General features: G+C 39.7%; 1 protein-coding gene across 1 annotated transcript in view; it reads left to right on the top strand.

Annotated features, from left to right (window-relative positions):
• The first annotated feature begins 18211 nt into the window (after nt 1-18211).
• The window catches only part of LOC110455607, a 29856-nt gene continuing 23468 nt past the window's right edge, over nt 18212-24599 (top strand). Inside the window, exons 1-2 of the mRNA XM_021505812.1 lie at nt 18212-18265; nt 21860-21904. Coding sequence (XP_021361487.1) covers nt 18253-18265; nt 21860-21904 — 58 coding nt within the window. The 5' untranslated portion in view covers nt 18212-18252. The remainder of the gene's footprint in view (nt 18266-21859; nt 21905-24599) is intronic.

The following is a 24599-nucleotide window of genomic DNA, read 5'->3' on the forward strand; positions in this document are numbered from 1 at the left end:
TACCTCATAACGAGTCATCACTTATTGGCTATATACAACAAAAGATGTCTGTTTTCTGTTACATGTTTGGAAAAAAATACGGATAGGTATAAATAGGTAATAAATTCAATTTTCATTTATTTTTATTTAGCCTATACATAGAAAGGAGAGTAATCTTGACTTGAACAATTCTTCCTTTGAAAATTGGCAAAAAAGTTTTGGGTAGGCACAACACAATATATTTTTGGCCTTTTATATTATGAAAGGATGTGGCCACCTTAGAGTTGAGGGGCTGGGCCAATAAGGGGAAATTGGCAAATTTTAACTTGTAAAAGACTACTTTCTCGAAGGACCTGTCACCATTTAAATTGTTACAATGTACGGTAAGAAAGCTGAGGCAATAAGGTGGCCATCTTTTGTATCAGTCAAGTTTCTACAACCTAGAAGGGCATGGCATAAGATGGGCCCAATAAAGAGCAAAATAAGACAATTTCATCTCCAAAAAAATACTTTCCCTTAATGACTGTACAGATTGTAGGATATCTCAGGTCTGAAAAACTGGGACAAAGCAGTCATAGAGGAATTTTTGGTATAAAGATGTATGTACTTTAAATGATCAAGATTCCCAACCATACCCTGAACACATCCATGCTTACAGGATTGGCTCCAGGGTCCTTCCCTGCTCCTGAGGGCTTATTCCCCAGGCCTTAACATGAAATCAGTTCAGACCCCTTTCATATGTTGCTGGGCATGCAGAGAAAATAACACTCATGATATCAAGTCCATAATAGAGCTCAACCAATCCCTGAGGACTTCCTCCCTGGGTCATAGCATGGAAATTGTTGAGATCCCCAAGCTCATATTTCTTGTATGTTAAGAGGTAATCTAAACAACCAATAAGACAACTCTCATATAGATGAGGTAGAATGATAACTTCCGTACAGATAATGGGGACCTAAAACCTGATGTAAAGGAGGTGCTACCTGATGAATAAGAGGCGTTACCTGATGTAAAGGAGGTGATACCTGATGAATAAGAGGCGTTACCTGGTGTAAAGGTGTAAACCTGATGTATGGGTGGTGTATACCTGATGTATTGGAGGTGTATACCTGATGTATGGGTGGTGTATATCTGATGTATGGGAGGTATATATACCTGATGTATGGGTGGTGTATATCTGATGTATGGGAGGTGTTTACCTGATGTATGGGAGGTGTATATACCTGATGTATGGGAGGTGTATATACCTGATGTATGGGTGGTGTATACCTGATGTATGGGAGGTGTATGTACCTGATGTATGGGTGGTGTATACCTGATGTATGGGGGTGTATATACCTGATGTATGGGTGGTGTATACCTGATGTATGGTTGGTTTATACCTGATGTATAGGTGGTGTATATCTGGTGTATGGGAGGTGTTTACCTGATGTATGGGAGGTGTATACCTGATGTATGGGTGGTTTATACCTGATGTATAGGTGGTGTATATCTGGGGTATGGGAGGTGTTTACCTGATGTATGGGAGGTATATATACCTGATGTATAGGTGGTGTTTACCTGATGTATGGAAGGTGTATACCTAATGTATGGGTGGTGTATACCTGATGTATGGGAGGTATATATACCTGATGTATAGGTGGTGTATATCTGATGTATGGGAGGTGTTTACCTGATGTATGGGAGGTGTATACCCGATGTATGGGAGGCATATATACCTGATGTATAGGAGGCGTATATGCCTGATGTATGGGAGGTGTATATACCTGATGTATGGGAGGTGTATATACCTGATGAGTGATGTACTGGAGGTGTTTATATAAAATTAGGTATACCTGATGTATGGGAGGTGTATATACCTGATGTATAGGTGGTGTATATCTGATGTATGGGAGGGATATATACCTGATGTATGGGTGGGGTATACCTGATGTATAGGTGGTGTATATCTGATGTGTGGGAGGTGTTTACCTGATGTATGGGAGGCGTATACCTGATGTATAGGAGGCGTATATGCCCGATGTATGGGAGGTGTATATATGATGTATGGGAGGTATATATACCTTATGTATGGGAGGTGTATATCTGATGTATGGGTGGTGAATACCTGATGTATGGGAGGCATATATACCTGATGCATTGGAGGTGTATATGCCTGATGTATGGGAGGTCTATACCTGATGTATGGGAGGGGTATATCTGATGTATGGGTGGTGAATACCTGATGTATGGGAGGCGTATATACCTGATGTATAGGAGGCGAATATACCTGATGTATGGGAGGTGTATACCTGATGTATAGGAGGTATATATACCTGATAATCTGGAGGTGTATATACCTGATGGGAGGAGTATACCTGGTACCTGATATATGGGAGTGACCCGAAGGTGTTTACTTGATGTAGAGAAGGTGTAAACCTGATGTATAGGTGGTGTATATCTGATATATAAGTGGGGTTTTTTATCAATTGTCACCCATTTATTCCTAGGGAGAGGGTACATTTTGCTATAGTTTATGGAAATGAGACTTTTCAGTATTGGGGAGGGAAAATTCCCTGCTATACATATGTAATAAAAAAAAAAATGTCATATCACAACAACAAATAACAATTGTATTACAACTCAGGTGACCTGTTAAGCCCATGGGGCCCTTGCTTTAATGTGCTGTATTAGTTGGATGTGCTGATATTGGCTTCCAATAATAATTCCCCTACTTACCTATAATTATATGTGGATTACAGGGACATGTCACATGCTTATTAAGTGTGCAGCAAAATACATATATACTGTGATGCTCATTTATTATATATTATGTCTTCCATTGTATATATTTGCAACCAGTCAATATCTTTCTCAATTCCATGGGCAGCATACAGCCGGTGCTGCCATTTCAGCACTAACAGCTAGCATTCTACATTTCTAGCACTGCCCAACCACACACTCATTTACAGCTGAGTAGACTGGAACAAGCGGAGTCAAGTCTCTTGCTCATGTATTAGTAAACTTAATATTTCTCTTGGAATCTGCTTCAAACTTTGGGGGAAAAGTCCAGTTACCATATGCTCCCCTGTGTGATAAAAGTCATTTGGAAAAGGAACTGAAATATAAGACATTCTTCATTTTTGAAATTATATCTAAGTTCCCTAGTTTATGATCTAGTGCCAGACACTTTTCATAAATAAAGATGATGAGATTAATTTAATCTAATAAAATAACCTCGCTATAGTGATATGTACACATACGTAACTACTTGTATTCTTGATAATTGCTGTAAAATTATTAACCAGAAACTTGGAATAAACGGCATACCTCAGGTAGACACATGTCAAAGAAACCAATACTTCCTCATTAATAATATAAAGCCAAATACCCCACCCCACCCCACCCCAAATCAAACCAAACTAGAATTCTTCAACGAGGCTGTGTACGAAAAATAACACAAATCAAGATGAATTTTAAAATCCCATTTTATATTTGAGTATGTGGTGACTGATTATGACAATAATTCTGCGCTCTTACCGAGTTTGGCATCATTACAGCTGCACTACTGGACCCTCACCATATAAATCCTCAGCAAACTACTTTCATTTGTCTCATTCTGGTTGAAAGTGACGTGCAACAGATTAACAAATGACTGTGTTTCTCACCAATAAGAACTATTTCTGACCCTTTTTCTTTTTGGCCAACAAAACCAATGGTCATTTGAAGAATCAAACCCAGCAACTTCACAGACATTTTCTAAGTTCCCAAAGGCTTTTCGGAACATCCGAGTTTCGTTCGGAAAAGTTTTTAACTCGGGATTATTCCAGCCATTTTAGTATATAGTAATGTGTGCTTCCTAATACCAATCTTTGAAAATATATGCGTTAATATAATAATTCATATTTAAATATATCAACTAAACTTATTGATAATATTTTATATTGGTGTTAGTTATACTTGCGGTAGAGAAATACGAAATTGTGCGAGCGCAAAGCTAGTTTTACACAGCTGCCGTTTGCCGCATTCGACAAAAACACACAAGGAGATATGACGTTATTACACTCGGACAGAGACACAAGGAGATATGACGTCATTAAGTTAGGACAAAAACACAAGGAGATATGACGTCATGACACTCGAACAGAGACACAATGTGGTATGACGTTATTACACTCGGACAGAGACACAATGAGGTATAGAGAATAATACATGCCTTTTTCCATATCACACCCAGTATCAACCCGAGACTGCAATATCAGCCCAAGGGCCGAAGGCCCGCGGGCTGATATTGGTCGAGGGTTGATACTGGGTGTGATATGGAAAAAGGCGTGTTTTATTCTGTTTATTACATACTTACTAATAAAAACTAATATCTTATGATTTATTTTCATTTTTGAAATATTGAAAAATGATTTTTTTTCCAAATGGGGTGTGATATGGGTTTTGCGGGCTGATATGGGTTTTGGGGTGTGATACGGCGGGGGCTGATACGGGTTTTGGGGGGTGATACGGCGAGGGCTGATATGGGTTAGAGCAATTGGGTCGTATTGCATATACAAAAAACCCGTATTTATTAGTAAGTATGTAATAAATGACGTTATTACACTCGGACAGAGACAAAATGAGATATGACGTTATTACACTCGGACAGAGACACAAGGAGATATGACGTCATTACGTTAGGACAGAGAAACAAGGAGAAATGATGTCATTTCACTCTGACAAAAACACAAGGAGATATGACGTCATTACACTCGGACAAAGACACAAGGAGATATGACGTCATTACGTTAGGACAGAGACACAAGGAGATATGACGTCATTACGCTAGGACAGAGACACAAGGAGATATGACGTCATTATTTTAGGACAGAGACACAAGGAGAAATGATGTCTCTTTACAAGTATATAGTATCAGTTTTAATCTTATGAAAATACTTTTATTCAAAAATTGTTTCGTCTCTCGTATGGAAACGAATGAGCCTCGTACATCTAAGTGTATTGAGATATGATACGCCTCATAGAGAGTTTTAGGACAAAAATATTGATAAATCTGCACATGGTAGTTGATTATACTCTATGTACATTTACTGATAGCGATAAAATCACGTGCTGTAGAAAATTTCCCCCGACCATGTTCTTTTGTTCATGCCTTCCCTTTCCACATTTGAAAAGCATTGATCTATTTGTGTTATATTACTATCCTACTTGAAATGAAGCTTTATCTATGATTGTCGTCTCGAGTGAGCCTCCTACAAACGGTACATCTATAAAAGATACAACAGACAGGGNNGGGGGGGGGAGCCAGAGCCATGAACAATATGATATTTTTACAAAATCTCATTTTACACAATAATTGTGCCGGTTCCAAACCCAGGGAATTTGGACTTAATCTCATTTTTCACTAGTGTCGAGTATTGTGACCCAAAGGGTTTAATTGTTGAGAAAAAAACTTTCTCTTACCCTGGACAGGTGTATCTACACTTTTACTACAGTAGTATGAGATATCCTTTTCTTGAACCTTTTTTGGTTCGAAAAGAACCTATTCAATTTTGCTAAAGACTCGCGTCGAGAGCCTAAAAAATGGCCTCTACACTACTAAAACTACGTTTGAATGCTTCCGCGTGAAACTTTAGTGCGTCCTTACAACGGAGACAAGGTATTTCAGTGTAGATTATATTTTATCTACAACATCAAATATCTATAAAAATGTAAACAATACATATAACGACAAAATAGAATTTTTATAATGTAAAGCATCAATTTCAAGCCGTAAACGCGTGGATAAGGGCATCACAGTGTAAAATTCCGCGAAATGTCACATAAAGGTACCAGACAGATCGGACGAGATCGAAAAATCTAGCATGGGCTATGACGTGAGATATCTCTATCTGAGGTGCGAGAATGTATGAGTCTCCCTCTAGTGTTGAAACGGGGCTTTCCTTTATCAAAACAATTGTGTGACGTCACGCCAACAATGCAATAATGTCACATTGCCGTAAGCTTGTGACACCAACTTTGCATTTTATTTACATTTCCACTGCAAAATCCTTTATAACCATTACCACAAGAAATTGTGTTCATAGGGCTATGAACGCAATTGGTGTAGTGTCATTTGTTTATCCTTAAGCCTCGATTAACATGAGGCTACCGGTAGGAGTAAAGACTTTAAGTGACGTTAGGCTGTTCCAGGAATCTCTTTGCAATGACGACACAGACACTTCAATATCGAAAATATAAGAAAGTTTAGAACGAGATATGATGCTTGAATGGAATTTTTTCAATGTTCATGCCGGTGAAACGTTGAAAATGGAACCAGGGTCAGTGGTTAACGTTGAAAATGGCACCGGGGAAAAAACAGACTCTCGCGTTGAAAACGGACCATCACCTTGACCGAAAAACCAAAATGATCTCATTTCGCATCTTTGAGTCCATCGTCCGACCAAACCAGGTCAGTGTGACCTACTTCTCAATGTTTGAAATACACTCATAGAAATGCTCACGGGGGTCAGAAATATGCGCATAATGCTATTTACCTAAATTTACTAGATATGATATGCGGCATATTAAAAAGATGAGATGTTGATCAATACTTCTGATCAATCTTCATGAACAAAATGTAATCACTGTGGAGAAACTGAACATACATCCTTTCAGTGCCCCTCAACAGTCAGGCGGTGTCACAAGTGTGGTGACCCAGGTCAGAGAGTGCATGGGTACAGGTACACGACCGAACACCACTGTATGGGATACTACAGGCACAGGTAACAGATGGAGTACTCCAAGCCACATGATGAATACACAGGGTGCACACGTTCAGAAAACAACCTTACGCAGGTACCACACAGTGTCTTTGACCACCTAAGACAACACACATTCATGCATTGGTACAAGGAGGTTCCAACTGTAACAGCATTGTAAACACTGATCCAGGCGTAGAAATAATATCAAAAGCTGGGGCTACAGCGGAGGGCGTGGCCGAAATAATTGAAATGGCACAGAACAATTCTTCCTTCAACAATAGTGATATTGATGATATAGTGATACAACTGGGAACAAATGACGTAACACGACACAGGAAAGGCCCAGACACGGTCAATCTCAATGTGACCACCGCGGTGAAAAAGTACAGGAAAATGCGAGGTAAACTGTATCTAGCATTCTACCACGAGTGGGCACTAACCAAAGTGCAAACAGCGCAAATCGCACAGCGAAAGTGGTAAACAATTTTGTAAAAAAAATCTGCGAAAGATATGGCTTACAACATATAGAAAATGATCAGCTGTTTGTAGAGGGAGATAAGCCTGCTGGTAACCTTTTTTTATCCAAAGGACGGAATACATGTTAACAGTAAAGGTGCGCAAGCTCTGTTGACCGGCATCCTAGATTTGATCTATGACACCAACAAAGCCATAGACTGTGACGGTGAAAACAAAGAAACGCAATCGAAGTGAGACATCAGATGTCAGTTTCAACGACAGCAAGTGTCCGCGAACAGATTCCCTTGAGTTAACAGCTTGCATGTCACAGTGAAAGTTTAAAGAACATTATTAAGTAAACAATTAAGAAACATTTGTAGTAAATCAAATAAATAAATAATAAAGGAATTTAAGTAGTTAATCATTATAATTAATGGTTTTGTTTTGACATTCTAATAGTGTGATGAGTAACATAACCTAATGATGCAAAGGAAAAGACACTTTTTTACACACGAATACGGCAGAAATTATCAGAGGAAAAGTACCAAGGAAATAAGCCAAATATAGGGGGGATATTAATTGCGTATTAAACAGGGAATTGGATAGAGATAACACTAGAGACCAAAATGATGCTGGGAAATTAGACCTAGGAGATATGATAAATAAATTAGAAATTGAAGACATATGGAGGAAAAGAAATCGTAAAAAAAGGGCATTTACCTTCAGAAGGGGGAATAACCCGTCTAGGATCGACAACTTTTATAAATGATCTTGATTTAAATGCTACTACTACTTCGATAGAATTTTGCCCATTTATTAACACAGACGACTATGGTGTCCCTTTTTTAACCATTAATTTCACTAATACCCTAAAAGGACCTGGGTATTGGAAAATGAACGTGAACGTTATAGACACTGATCATTTTAAAAATGTGTTTACAATTTTTTGCAATATATGAAAAACACAGAAGTACAATTATAACTCCATCAAAGAATGGTGGGATATATCGAAAATTAGAATTAAAGATATCTGCATATCAACGAGTAAAATATTAAATACAAGTGAAAAACAAATAAAAAGACCAAAACGTTTCAGAATAAAACAGACTCAGACATATCGAAAACAACCTGGAATATTATTATCAAAAAAAAAGGCAACAGCAGCCAGAGTTAGGCCAAGAGTTAAATGGTACGAAGAACGGGAGATATCAACAAAGTGGTTTTTCGGACTTGAAAATTCTAGAGGTAAAAATAAAACATGGACATCAACTAAAAGTGAGGATGGAACATATCAATATGAAATTGAGGATATATTAAAGGAGAAAGAAACAAAAGTTGCAATAGTTAATCTAAAAAGTAACAAAGCACCATGCTGATGGTATTCTTTCAGAGTTCTACAAAAAGTACTGGTACCTGATAAAAAATGAACTAACATATAGCCAGAACAGAGGCATCATCACTTTGATGTACAAACAAGGAGAGCGCGAGGAAATGGAAAATTGGCGCCCAATAACCCTACTAAACAATGACTATAAGATAATTACAAAAATAATAGCAGAGAGAATTAAACTTTTTTTTACCACATATCATACAACCAGACCAAAAAGGCATTGTTAAAGGAAGAAATATTGAAGAAAATATACGACTAATTCAAGATATCATAGAATACTCAAACCTACTAAGAGTTGGGGTGGGATAATTGTTTTAGACCAGCAAAAAGCTTTTGATCGAGTTGAAAGGAAATGGGTACGCGTGTGTTTTGAAACATATATGGTATTGGAGATCAGCTTATTCAATGGATTGAAATGACGTACATTAACTCACACAGTCAGTTAATAACAAATGGGTTCAAATCTATTTAAGTCAGTCGTTCCGTAAAACAGGGCTGTCCGCTCGCCCCGTTAATCTATATTATGCAAGCTGTACCATTAGCCGGTTCTATACGTAAAAATAAAAACATATCTGGCATAACTCTTCCATGTTCAAATAATAATGATATTGAAGCTAAAATAAGTATGTTTGCTGACGATTCACAACTATTCGCAGGCACAGAAAACAGTATAACTGAATTTTTTGAAACGCTTAGCAAATATGTGAAAGCATCTGGAGCAAAAATAAATCACCAAAAAACAAAAGGTATGTAATAGGTATTTGGAAACAAAGACCACCAAAATATGATAAAATAATATGGGTACAAAATATAAAAGCGCTAGGAATAAAGCCTCACTATGGGAAACTAAAATACATAGAATAAAAGCAATGATTGCTTTATAGGAAAAACGAAACCTTTCTTTGCAAGGAAAAATACTTATTAACCAAAACTTTAATATTTTCTACAATAACATATGAGACAGCTCAAACAATAATTATTATTATTTCCTTTATTTCCTCCAGAAATGAAGAGTTACAGAAATAACGAACAATACACGTACAANAGCTCTGTGTGTGAGCATTCGAGTACACTATGCATAATAGTATCTTTGTACATAGATCCACAGTAATGACACAAATATATATTTTCATTATCGCGCATTTCAACACAAAGTTTAACAATTTTCTTAAAACATGGACTGTATTGTGGAAAGCGTAAAGCAAGTTTCCATATAGCATACGGTTGTATCTTATTATGTAAAAGAGTGAAGCGAGAGAAGTCCCTATCAGCGTTCATTCTTTCACATAAGTTAAACTGTTCATAGTTTTTTACATGGTCATTGACTAAACGCTTCCATTGACATTTGTTTGGAAATACACCACTCTTCAAAAATTCATCAATAACATGATACAAATTGTATTTTTGTAAAACATTAACAATGTCGGGAACAAAATCTCTACTAAATTGAGACAGATTGAATTCGAATAGACGCTTGATAGGGATTTCGCGTGTTAAACAGCCAACTTCCATGGAACATATTCTACCAAAAAATAACATTTTCTTTACGCTGATGTATACTTCTACAGAAAACTAACCAATCAAGGACGTGCACATATCTGTTCTTGTTCTTACATTAAAACCTTGGATTGATTTGACAATGAAGTTTTGTGCTTTTTCTAACATGTAAATTTCATTTTGCTTTAATTGCCACAATTCACACCCATACAGTGCTGAGGGGTATACTTTACACTTAACAATTTTTGCAGTGGTTAAAGGATTCAGAGCACATGGATGTGCTCCAGAACGAATTAAGGACATAACACCACTCTTTAATTTGGAACAAGCACGTTCTGTACGTTCGACATTGTTATTTCTACTATTCAATAAAACTCCGACATGAGTAATACTTTCTACAATTGGTAGTTTCTTTCCATATACAGTTATATCACAATTAATATTGGGTTTCTTTTTAGCAGTAAAAACAACAATTTTAGATTTAGTAGAGGAAAATGTAAATCTCCACTTTCTACTGTATTGCTCGCAAATAGATAGTAGATACTGTAAACTATTTACGTTATTGCTGATAATACATATGTCATCAGCTTGTGTAGGTATATTTATTCGCGAGGAAAGAACTATTGCCCCTTTCCCGCTAAATTCCACTTCATTTAGCAAATCATTGTATTAAAACATGTATAAACTAATCAATTCAGAGCAACAAACCTGGAATGCTCTTGGCAGATATTGGCTACAGAAATATAACAAAAAATCTGGTATGAAATTTTTCTTGTGCAAATGTAGCAGCACAAAATCCCTAGATTTACGTAGAATACCAGAATTCTATAAGTTACAGCTATATGATTGGCAATATGTATTAAAGAGCCTATCAAAGGCATCTGGAAAAGAAGAAATTGAAAACCAAATGATATTTGGTAATAATAGCATTATTTTTAAAAGGAACCCATTATTTTTTAAGAACTGGATGAAATCAGACATTTTTAAAATAAAAGACATTTGGGATGAAACTAACAATAACTTTATTTCATCAGTAGCACTACTACAACAACTACATTAAAAAAAAAGAAAATTGGATATCTGAATTTTCTAGAATTAAACAATCTATACCTAAGGTTTGGATAACAAACTTAAAAACAAATATCTATGTGCAAGATGACAGTAATTTTACTTTATCAGGCGATCTCTTACTCAAAAAACATAACACTGTTATAAAACCAGAAAACTGCAAAAATAGAGTGGTGATGGAGATAATACTAGATAAAGAATACCAACCAAATGCTAAACAAACGTGGGAAACACTGTATGAGAATGAAATATTTAATTGGGAAAGCATATGGAAAATAGTAAACCAATCTATTGCTGACAGAAAATGTAAAGATTTCCAATGGAAATGTCTTCATAACATAGTTTCAACTAATTTGAAGCTAATGAAGATGGGACTTTCAGGTGGAAAATGTCACTTCTGTGATGTCGACCTCGAGACACAACAACATTTGTTTTATAGATGTAACTTCACTAAAGGAATATGGAAATTAATTATACCATATATAAATAAAGCTATAAACAGTATATTTCCTTCCTTTATAAACTTTCTGAAATGTTCGGATGCTATAACCTAAATATAAATGTAAATCTAGTTATCAATCTAATGATACTTACAACGAAATGGTATATTTGGAAATCAAGAAATAAATTGAAATTTGAAAATGATGTTGTTGTAAATAGTCAATACACTGTAAACAATATAAAACAGTTTTTAAAAATGAACATTTCAATATTGAAAATAAGTATTCCTATATCTGGGAGTCATTAAAGAATGTGTTTGATTCTTAATGAGTATAAAAAATGCATATAAACACGGGTTTATAGATACAAAACTTCAGTGAAAACAAATGTGTATCATGTATTATATAATGTATTAATTTATTGGTGAACATTTTACCAAAATTCCTATGTAAATGGTGACTGAAAAAAAAGATGTCTGCAACCATTTGACAAGAATGAAAGATGAATGAAAGAATGAAGACATACTAGTATTGAATTCGAATTAATTGAAAATGATACTGTGCATGCAGTTGGGGTGTTTCACGTTCTGCCATATACATTAATTATGATGTGAAAGACTTTACAAAAGCGGGTGGATACTGGCAGACGAGATTCCTCCACTGGGTTACATGGTTTTGGAAATTTTGAAATTTTGATAAAAATCACACGTTTTCTCATAGCAAATATAATGAGTGAAAGAATAGAAAAGATGCCTCTTGTGAGGGCCAGTTTTTGTACAAGGAGGGAATCCAGGGCTCCTAACCCTAGCCAACCTTATAAATGTGCTCAGGCGATAAAAAGTAATTATAAAAAAACACCTCTACTGAGCCTGTTTTATATGTCAGGAAATATTTGGTGTTAGGCAAGGCGATGCACTTTGGTCATTGTACTCCAAATCACAAGAAAAGGTGTTTTTAAGTAAAAAGGCATTGTGGGATAAGTATGAAACCTTTACAAATTAATTATCATCATATAACTAACATCTATGCCAAGTTACATGCTTATCCCCAAAAGCCTTTTATGTACAATCAGCAAACATTGGAAATAGGGAGATAAGCGATTAAAGCAGACATTTTCCTTGAGGCTAGGAGACTTAAAATTACCAGCAAATCAAGCTTCATATATTAAATTAATCATTTTACAGTAGTTTTGATTGCAAATGCCATTTTTAATTTGTAAGTTAACTTTTATTAGTAAAAAAACAAATCAGGACCTTGAACCCACTTCAGCCACAGGTGTTGAGCAAATATTTTATGATTTATATAATATACAATACTAACAATTGATATCTTATACTTATAGCATATGAAGGGTGTCCTGCACCTTTTAATTCACTTAAGATTGAGAGATATTTGAAATAGCCAAGTTTGAGATGTGCCCAGAAGCCATAACTCAGTATAAAACAGAAGGAAAGTATGTAGTGAATATGCAATTTATATAAGTCTACTTAAATGAGTGAAAACTTCAAGTCAAAATATAAATAGGAAAAGAAATTATTGAGAAATCAAAACACTTTTCATTTGAAAATTACCTAAAACAACCACCTGTCTTAATCCCTCGTTTTATATAAACAATCTTTAAGTGACGATTGAAATTCTGTCATGTTTCATTATTTTATATATGCCTGTTTAATCTTCACATGTTTCCAAAAACGGAAATGTTTTTTTTTTGGTTTTTAAGCTCGCTTTGAAAACAGCAAACAATATTTGTGATTTACCCTACCCCTTTTGGTATCCCCCAAAACCCATTTTCGGTCAAACTTTTACCTTGGTTTTTTCCGCATGTCATACAATAGGACATCTTTGAACAAATTAAGGAGGTGTAATTCCCAATAAACCGGGGCCCAAAAAAGAGACTCATAGACACTCATGCTTTCCAACAGTTTCGGTACACACAGGTTTCAGCACACACACGTTTCGGTACACACATGTTTTAGTACAATTACGTTTAAGTACACATGTTTCGGTACACACAGGTTTCGGAACACACACGTTTCGGTACACACACGTTTCGGTACACACACGTTTCAGTACACATGTTTCGGTACACACACGTTTCGGTACAAACATGTTTCGGTACACACACGTTTCGGTACACACACGTTTCGGTACACACATGTTTCGGTACACACAAGTTTTAGTACACACATGTTTTAGGACACACACGTTTCGGTCCACACATGTTTTAGTACACACACGTTTCGGTACACACATGTTTTAGTACACACATGTTTCGGTACACACATGCTTCAGTACACACATGTTTCAGTACACACACGTTTCGGAACATACACGTTTCGGTACACACACGTTTCGGTACAAACACGTGTCAGTACACATGTTTCGGTACACACACGTTTCGGTACACACATGTTTTAGAACACACATGTTTCGGTAGACACACGTTTCGGAACAAACGTGTTTTAGGACACACACGTTTCGGTACACACATGTTTTAGAACACACACGTTTCGGTACACACATGTTTTAGTACACACATGTTTCGGTACACACACGTTTCGGTACACACATGTTTTAGTACACACATGTTTCGGTACACACATGCTTCAGTACACACATGTTTCAGTACACACACGTTTCGGAACACACACGTTTCGGTACACACACGTTTCAGTACACAAACGTTTCAGTACACATGTTTCGGAACACACACGTTTCGGTACAAACATGTTTCGGTACACACACGCTTCGGTACACACACGTTTCGGTACACACATGTTTCGGTGAACACATGTTTCGGAACACACACGTTTCGGTACAAACGTGTTTCGGTACACACACGTTTCGGTACACACACGTTTCGGTACACACATGTTTCGGTAGCCACACGTTTCGGTACAAACGTGTTTTAGGACACAAACGTTTCGGTACACACATGTTTTAGTACACACACGTTTCGGTAAACACATGTTTCGGTACACACATGTTTCAGCATACACACGTTTCGGTACACACATGTTGTAGTACAAACACGTTTCGGTACACACATGTTTTAGTACACACACGTTTCAGTACACACACATTTAGGTACACACATGTTTTAGAACACACACGTTTCGGTATAAACATGTTTTAGGACACACACGTTTCGGAACACATATGTTTCAGCATACACACGTTTCGGTGAACACATGTTTTAGTACACTCACGTTTTAGTACTCACACGTTTCGGTACACACACATTTCGGTACACACATGTTTCGGTACACACATGATTCGGTACACACACATTTCGGTACACATACGTTTCGGTACACACATGTTTCAATACACATACGTTTCGGTACACACATGTTTTAGTACACACACGTTTTAGTACACACACGTTTCGGTACAAACATGTTTTAGTACACACACGTTTGGGTACACACATGTTTCAGCATATACAAGTTTCGGTACACACATGTTTTAGTACACACACGTTTCGGTACACACATGTTTCAGTACACACATGTTTCAGTACACACACGTTTCGGCACACACACGTTTCGGTACACACATGTTTCGGTACACACATGTTTTGGTACACACACGTTTTAATACACACATGTTTAAGTACACACACGTTTTAGTACACACACGTTTCGGTACACACATGTTTCAGGACACACATGTTTCGGTACACACATGTTTCAGTACACATACGTTTCGGTACACACATGTTTCAGCATACACACGTTTCGGTACATACATGTTTCAGTACACACACGTTTCGGTACACACATGTATCGGTACACACATGTTTCAGTACACACACGTTTCGGTACACACACGTTTCGGTACACCCACGTTTCGGTACACACATGTATCAGTACACACATGTTTCAGTACAACCCGTTTCGGTACACATACGTTTTAGTACACATACGTTTAGGTACACACATGTTTCGGTACACACACGTTTTAGTACACACATGTTTCAGTACACACACGTTTTAGTACACACACGTTTCGGTACACACATGTTTCAGTACACACATGTTTCAGTACACACACGTTTCTATACATACACGTTTCGGTACACACACGTTTCGGTACACACATGTTTCGGTACACACACGTTTCGGTACACACATGTTTCGGTTCACACACGTTTCGGTACACATACGTTTCGGGACACACATGTTTCGGTACACACATGTTTCAGCATACACACGTTTCGGCACACACACGTTTCGGTACACACATGTTTCAGTACACACACGTTTCGGAACACACACGTTTCGGTACAAACATGTTTCGGTACACACACGTTTCGGTACATACATGTTTCAGTACACATACGTTTCGGTACACACATCTATCAGTACACACACGTTTCGGTACACATACGTTTCGTTACACACATGTTTCAGTACACACACGTTTCGGAACACACACGTTTCGGTACACACACGTTTCAGTACAACACGTTTCGGTACACATACGTTTTAGTACACATACGTTTAGGTATACACATGTTTCGGTACACACATGTTTCAGCATACACACGTTTCGGCACACACACGTTTCGGTACACACATGTTTCTGTTCACACATGTTTTAGTACACAGACGTTTCGGTACACACATGTTTCAGCATACACACGTTTCGGTACATACATGTTTCAGTACACACACGTTTCGGAGTACACACAAGTTTCGGTACACACATGTTTCAGCATACACACGTTTCGGTACATACATGTTTCAGTACACATACGTTTCGGTTCACACATGTTTCAGTACACATACGTTTCGGGTACACACACGTTTCGGTACACACATGTTTCAGCACACACACGTTTCGGTACATACATGTTTCAGTACACACACGTTTCGGAGTACACACAAGTTTCGGTACACACATGTTTCAGTACACACCCGTTTCGGTACACACATGTTTCAGCATACACACGTTTCGGTACATACATGTTTCAGTACACACACGTTTCGGTACACACACCTTTCGGTACACCCATGTTTCGGTACACACATGTTTCAGTACATACACGTTTCGGTACACACATGTTTCAGCATACACACGTTTCGGTACATACATGTTTCAGTACACACACGTTTCGGTACACACGTACACACACGTTTCGGTACACACACGTTTCAGTACAACACGTTTCGGTACACATACGTTTTAGTACACATACGTTTAGGTACACACATGTTTCGGTACACACATGTTTCAGTACACACAAGTTTCGGTACACACACGTTTCAGTACACATGTTTCGGTACACACACGTTTCGGTACAAACATGTTTCGGTACACACACGTTTCGGTACACACACGTTTCGGTACACACATGTTTCGGTACACAGACGTTTCGGTACACACATGTTTTAGTACACATACGTTTCGGCACAAACATGTTTCAGTACACACACGTTTCGGTACACACATGTTTCTGTTCACACATGTTTTAGTACACAGACGTTTCGGTACACACATGTTTCAGCATACACACGTTTCGGCACACACACGTTTCGGTACACACATGTTTCGGTACACACATGTTTCGGTTCACACATGTTTTAGTACACACATTTTTCGGTACACACATGTTTCGGTACACACATGTTTCGGTTCACACATGTTTTAGTACACACATTTTTCGGTACACACATGTTTCGGTACACACATGTTTCGGTTCACACATGTTTTAGTACACACATTTTTCGGTACACACATGTTTCGGTACACACATGTTTCCGTACAAATACGTTTCGGTACACACATGTTTTAGTACACACACGTTTCGGTACACACATGTTTTAGTACACACATGTTTCGGTACACACACGTTTCGGTACACACATGTTTCGGTACAAATACGTTTCGGTACACACATGTTTTACTACCCACACGTTTCGGTACACACATGTTTTAGGACACACACGTTTCGGTACATACATGTTTCAGTACACACACGTTTCGGTACACACACGTTTCGGTACACACACGTTTCGGTACACACATGTTTCGGTACACATACGTTTCGGTACACACATGTTTTAGTACACACACGTTTCGGTACAAACATGTTTCAGTACACACACGTTTCGGTACACACATGTTTCAGTACACACACGTTTCATAGTTGATTGTTGTACGGTTATAGCACTTATGTCGGATATGGATATATTTCCATATACGTAAATTAAGGCGTTTTTTATATTAACTGATAGACTGACTAATTATATAAGGCATTCCAACCCTTGGCAGCACCTATTGGTTAATCTTTCATGAAAATTTCCGAGATATCGTGAGGAGGGGGGGAGGGGGGGGCTTATAGCAAGAAAAGGATAGCATAAAACAATTTACATCAAACTAACGATAAATGTATTCAGAATTCTTATCTTATTGGTTTAATGAAACCTTTTTTTTAATACACAAAAAACTAGAAAGCGCTAATAAAAGCTAACATACACAAAAAGAGGAGATTAATTCTTCACATAGATGTTAACTTCACTAGGAGGTAACAAGCCAGGTACATACTGATATTTAAAAAAAAAATGGCTTTTTCTTTCCGAGAACCGTAACAACAGTATGCAGGCGCATCCAGAACTAGGTCGGGTTGATAAGGGATAGTCAGGTTGCTAGGGATATATAGGTCTCACTCAGCGGTACCTGCTGCGGGAACATGGCCACGAAAGGTAAACTATCTCTTGTTACTTCTTCACAATATTATATTAACGTTAGAGGTGGTGTAGAACGGGCGGTGAGGGAAGGCAGGGGCAGGACGGGTGGTAAAGGGTTACGGGGGTAGGACTGATGGTGAAAGGAGACGGTGGTGGGACGGGCGTTGTAGAAAGACGGGGTAGTACGGATGTTGTAGGAAAGCGGGGGTAGGACGGGTGTTGTAGGGAGACAGGGATAGGACGGGTGTAGTAGAGAGACGGGGTAGGACGGATGTTGTAGGGAAGCGGGGTAGGACGAGTGTTGTAGGGAGACAGGGGTAGGACGGGTGTTGTCGGGAGACAAGGGTACAACGGGTGGTGTAAGGAGGCGGGGGTAGTACGGGTGGTGTAGGGAGAAAGGGATAGGATGGATGTTGTAGGGAGGCGGGTTAGGACGAGTGGTGTAGCTAAACGGGGATAGGGCGGCCGTTATAGAGAGACAGGGGTAGGACGGTTGGTGTAGAGAGACTTGGGTATGACGGGCGTTTTAGGGAGACGGAGATAGGACGGGTGGTGTAGAGAGTCTGGGGTAGGATCGGCGTTTCAGTGAGTTAGGTGTATGACGGGTGGTGTAGAGAGTCGGGGGTAGGACGGTTGGTGTTGGGAGACGGAGGTAGGTCGGGTGGTGTAGAGAGACAGGGGTAGGACGGTTGGTGTAGGGAGGCGGGTTAGGACGGTCGGTGTAGGGAGGCGGGGCTAGGAGGGGTGGTGTTGAGAAGCGGGGTAGGAGAGTTGGTATAGGGAGACGGGGCTAGGACGGTTGGTGTAGGTAGGCGAGGGTAAGACGGTTGGTGTTGGTAGACGGAGGTAGGACGGATGGTGTAGGGAGACAGAGGTAGGACGGGTGGCGTAGGGAGGCGGGGGAGAGAGACAGGGATAGGACGGTTGGTGTAGAGAGACAGGGATATGACGGTTGGTGTTAAGAAGCGGGGTAGGCCGGATGGTTTAGAGAGAAAGGTGTAGGACGGGTGGTGAAGGGAGACGGGGGTAAGACGGTTGGTGTTGGTAGACGGAGGTAGGACGGGTGGTGTAGGGACGCGGGGTAGGGCGGGTGGTGTAGAGAGACATGAGTAGGATGGGTGGTGTAGGGAAGCGGGGTAGGACGGATGGTTTAGAGAGAAAGGTGTAGGACGGGTGGTGAAGGGAGACGGGGGTAAGACGGTTGGTGTTGGGAGACGGAGGTAGGACGGGTGGTGTACAGATGCGGAGGTAAGACAGGTGGTGTTAGGGGACAGGGGTAGAACGGGTAGTGTAGGGATGCGGGGGTAGGACGGGTGGTGTACAGATGCGGAGGTAAGACAGGTGGTGTTAGGGGACAGGGGAAGAACGGGTAGTGTAGGGACGCGGGGGTAGAACGGGTGTTGTAGGAAGACAGGGGTAGGACGGGTGGTGTACAGATGCGGAGGTAAGACAGGTGGTGTTAGGGGACAGGGGTAGAACGGGTAGTGTAGGGATGCGGGGGTAGGACGGGTGGTACAGGGAGACAGAGGTAGGACGGATGTTGTCGGGAGACAGAGGTAGTATGGGTGGTGTAGGGAGGCGGAGGTAGGACGAGGTTGTGAAGATTCGGAGGTAGGACGGGTGTTGTGGGGAGACAGAGGGAGGACAAGTTGTGTAGCTAATGAGGGGAGGACGGTTGGTGTAGGGAGGCGGGGTAGAGAGACAGGGATAGGACGGTTGGTGTAGGGAGGCGTGGTTGGACGGGTGTTGTAGAGAGACGGGGTAGGACGGGTGTTGTAGGGAGACAGAGGTAGGACGGGTGGCGTAGGGAGGCGGGGTAGGATGGGTGTTGTAGAGAGACGGGTGTTGTAGAGAGACAGGGGTAGGACGGTAGGGGTAGGGGCTAGGACGGGTTGTGTAGGTAGACGAGGGTAGGAAGTGTGGTGTAGGGAAGCGGGGTAGGACGGTCGGTGTAGGGATGCGGGGGTAGGACGGGTGTTTTAGGAAGACAGGGGTAGGATTGATGTTGTAGAGAGACTTGGTAGGACGGATGTTGTAGGGAGGTGGGGGTAGGACGGATGATGTAGAGAGGCGGGGGTAGAATGGGTGGTGTAGAGAGACATGAGTAGGATGGGTGGTGTAGGGAAGCGGGGTAGGACGGTCGGTGTAGGGATGCGGTGGAAGGACGGTTGTTGTAGGAAGACAGGGGTAGGACGGGTGTTGTAGAGAGACGTGGTAAAACGGGTGTTGTAGAGAGACAGGGTAGGACGAGTGTTGTAGGGAGACATGGTAGGACGGGTATTGTAGGGAGGCGGGATAGGACGGGTGGTGTAGGGAGACAGAGGAAGGACAAGGTGTGTAGCTAATGAGGGGAGGACGGTTGGTGTAGGGAGGCGGGGGTAGGACGGGTGGTGAAGAGAGACAGAGGTAGGACGTGTGGTGTAGGGAGACAGAGGAAGGACGGGGGGTGTAGGGAGACAGAGGTTGGATGGGTGGTGTAGGGAAGCGGGGTAGGACGGTCGGTGTAGGGAGGCGGGGTAGAGAGACAGGGATAGGACGGGTGGTGGAGGGAGACAGGGTAGGACGGGTGGTGTAGAGAGACAGAGGTAGGACAAGTTGTGTAGCTAATGAGGCTAATGTTGGTTTAGGAAGGCGGGGTAGAGAGACAGGGATAAGAAGGTTGGTATAGGGAGGCGGGGTAGGACGGGTGTTGCAGAGAGTCGGAGTAGGACGGGTGTTATAGGGAGATAGAGGTAGGACGGGTGGTGTAGGGAGGCGGGGTGGGACGGGTGTTGTAGGAGAGGGGGTAGCACGGGTGTTTTAGAGAGACAGGGTAGGACGGTTGGTGTAGGGAGGCGGGGTAGGACAGCTGTTGAAGACAGACGAGATAGTACGGGTGTTGTAGGGAGGCGGGGGAAGAACGGGTGATGTAGAGAAGCGGGGGTAGGACGGGTGGTGTAGAGAGACAGATGTAGGACGGGTGTTGTAGGGAGTCGGGGCTAGGACGGGTGTTGTAGGGAGTCGGGGTAGGACGGTTGGTGTAGGGAGGCGGGGTAGGACAGCTGTTGAAGACAGACGAGATAGTACGGGTGTTGTAGGGAGGCGGGGGAAGAACGGGTGATGTAGAGAGACAGAGGTAGGACGGGTGTTGTAGGGAGTCGGGGCTAGGACGCATGGTAAGGGCGGATAGCGGGTATGAAATAGGTGGTATGGAGGCAAAGGTTGATTCAGAGAGACTGTGAATGAACAAGGACAAGTTAAGTAAACGTGAAGTTGGATACTTATTTCATGTTCACCCTTTTGAATGTAAAAACATGTACCTTAGACATTAATATGTTTATCAGTAACATTGGCCGATTGTTCCTCATTCCGTTCCCATCTGTATATAGTATTGTTAAAGTTGGAGCGAATTTGTACTCAGGTACATTCTTTTTTATTGAAATAGTTTGTAAGGTAGCTAATTTGGTGGCTTAATGCAGTGCCACATCACTGAAACGTGAAATCATTGAAGGAAACACTTTACCCGGCTCAAACAACTTAGATTGTTCCAGTATCCCCGTCACTGGTGCCACTCATACCCAACATAAGTCAATATTGTATTGGTGATAACGTCATTGTGATCGTTTACAGCGTTGATTGGGGCGGTATTCGTGGGTTTGGTGCTACAGAGCTCAGGTAAGTAACCTATTCTTTGAATCTATTGGAAGTTTATGTATTTAGTGGAACTTTAGGGAAATCTTGTAAGTTTACTTACTCGATATATGCAGTAGACCTTTATCATTTGTATGTGTATATAGAAGAACCTGATTAGTCTGAGAAAATGTCTGTATCGGCCAATTAGGAAATGAGATTTAAATTCAGTACGCTACTCCAGGTTCTTTGTTTAAACAATTACATATTGAATTTCCTCTTAAATGTTTGTAAGGAAAATAAATCATTAACGTTCCTCTAATATGTTTTTAGGGAAATTAGAAAATAACGTTCCTCTAGAATGGACAATTAAACATTGACGTTCCTCCAGTGTATTTGTTAAAACAATTAGACATTGACGTTCCTCTAGTATGTTTGTTATGACAATTATACAATGACGTTCCTCTAGTATGTTTGTTAGAACAACTATACAATGATGTTCCTCTAGTATGTCTGTGTGGACAATTAGACATTGACGTTGCTCTAGTATGTTTGTTAGGACAATTAGACATTGACGTTGCTCTAGTATGTTTGTTACGACAATTAGACATTGACGTTCCTCTAGTATGTTTGTAAGGACAATTGGACATTGACGTTCCTCTAGTATGTTTGTAAGGACAATTAGACATTGACGTTCCTCTAGTATGTTTGTTAGAACAATTATACAATGATTTTCCTCTAGTATGTCTGTGTGGACAATTAGACATTGACGTTGCTCTAGTATGATTGTTACGACAATTAGACATTGACGTTCCTCTAGTATGTTTGTTAGGACAATTATACAATGACGTTCCTCTAGTATTTTTGTTAGGACAATTATACATTGACGTTCCTCTAGTATGTTTGTTAGAACAATTAGACATTGACGTTCCTCTAGTATGTTTGTTAGGACAATTATACATTGACGTTCCTCTTGTATGTTTGTTATGACAATTAAACAATGACTTTCCTCTAGAATGTTTGTAAGGACAATTAGACATTGACGTTGCTCTAGCATGTTTGTTAGGACAATTAGACATTGACGTCCCTCTAGTATGTTTGTTAGGACAATTAGACTATGACGTTCCTCCAGTATGTTTGTTATGACATTTAAACAATGACTTTCCTCTAGAATGTTTGTAAGGACAATTAGACATTGACGTTGCTCTAGTATGTCTGTGTGGACAATTAGACATTGACGTTCCTCTAGTATGTTTGTTAGAACAATTAGACATTGACGTTCCTCTAGTATGTTTGTTAGGACAATTATACATTGACGTTCCTCTTGTATGTTTGTTATGACAATTAAACAATGACTTTCCTCTAGAATGTTTGTAAGGACAATTAGACATTGACGTTGCTCTAGTATGTCTGTGAGGACAATTATACAATGACGTTCCTCTAGAATGGATGTAAGGACAATTAGACATTGACGTTCCTCTAAAATGTTTGTAAGGACAATTATACAATGACGTTCCTCTAGAATGTTTGTAAGGACAATTATACAATGACGTTCCTCTAGAATGTTTGTGTGGACAATTATACAATGACGTTCCTCTAGAATGGATGTAAGGACAATTATACAATGACTTTCCTCTAGAATGTTTCTAAGGACAATTATACAATGACGTTCCTCTAAAATGTTTGTTAGAACAATTATACAATGACGTTCCTCTAGTATATTTGTTAGAAGAAGTAAACATTGACGTTGCTCTAGTATGTTTGTTAGGACAATTATACAATGACGTTTCTCTAGAATGTTTGTAAGGACAATTAGACTTTGACGTTGCTCTATTATGTTTGTAAGGACAATTAGACATTGACTTTGCTCCAGAATGTTTGTTAGAACAATTAGACATTGACGTTCCTCTAATATGTTTGTTAGGACAATTAGACATTGACGTTGCTCTAGTATGTTTGTTAGGACAATTATACAATGACGTTTCTCTAGAATGTTTGTAAGGACAATTAGACTTTGACGTTGCTCTATTATGTTTGTAAGGACAATTAGACATTGACTTTGCTCCAGAATGTTTGTTAGAACAATTATACATTGACGTTGCTCTATTATGTTTGTAAGGACAATTAGACATTGACTTTGCTCTATTATGTTTGTTAGGACAATTATACAATGACGTTCCTCTGGAATGTTTGTAAGGACAATTAGACATTAACGTTGCTCTATTATGTTTGTAAGGACAATTAGACATTGACGTTGCTCTAGAATGTTTGTTATGACAATTAGACATTGACGTTCCTCTAGAATGTTTGTTAGAACAATTAGACAATGACGTTCCTCTAGAATGTTTGTTAGGACAATTAGACATTGACGTTCCTCTAATATGTTTGTTAGAACAATTATACATTGACGTTCCTCTAGAATGTTTGTAACGACAATTAGACATTGACGTTCCTCTAGTATGTTTGTTAGGACAATTAGACATTGACGTTCCTCTAGTATGTTTGTTATGACAATTAGACATTGACGTTCCTCTAGAATGTTTGTAAGGACAATTAGACATTGACTTTGCTCCAGAATGTTTGTTAGAACAATTAGACATTGACGTTCCTCTAATATGTTTGTAAGGACAATTAGACATTGGCTTTGCTCCAGAATGTTTGTTAGAACAATTAGACATTGACGTTCCTCTAATATGTTTGTAAGGACAATTAGACATTGACGTTGCTTTAGTATGTTTGT

This window comes from Mizuhopecten yessoensis, unplaced genomic scaffold (genome assembly GCF_002113885.1).
Source record: "Mizuhopecten yessoensis strain PY_sf001 unplaced genomic scaffold, ASM211388v2 scaffold8333, whole genome shotgun sequence".
In the NCBI taxonomy this organism is placed as follows: Eukaryota; Metazoa; Mollusca; class Bivalvia; order Pectinida; family Pectinidae; genus Mizuhopecten; species Mizuhopecten yessoensis.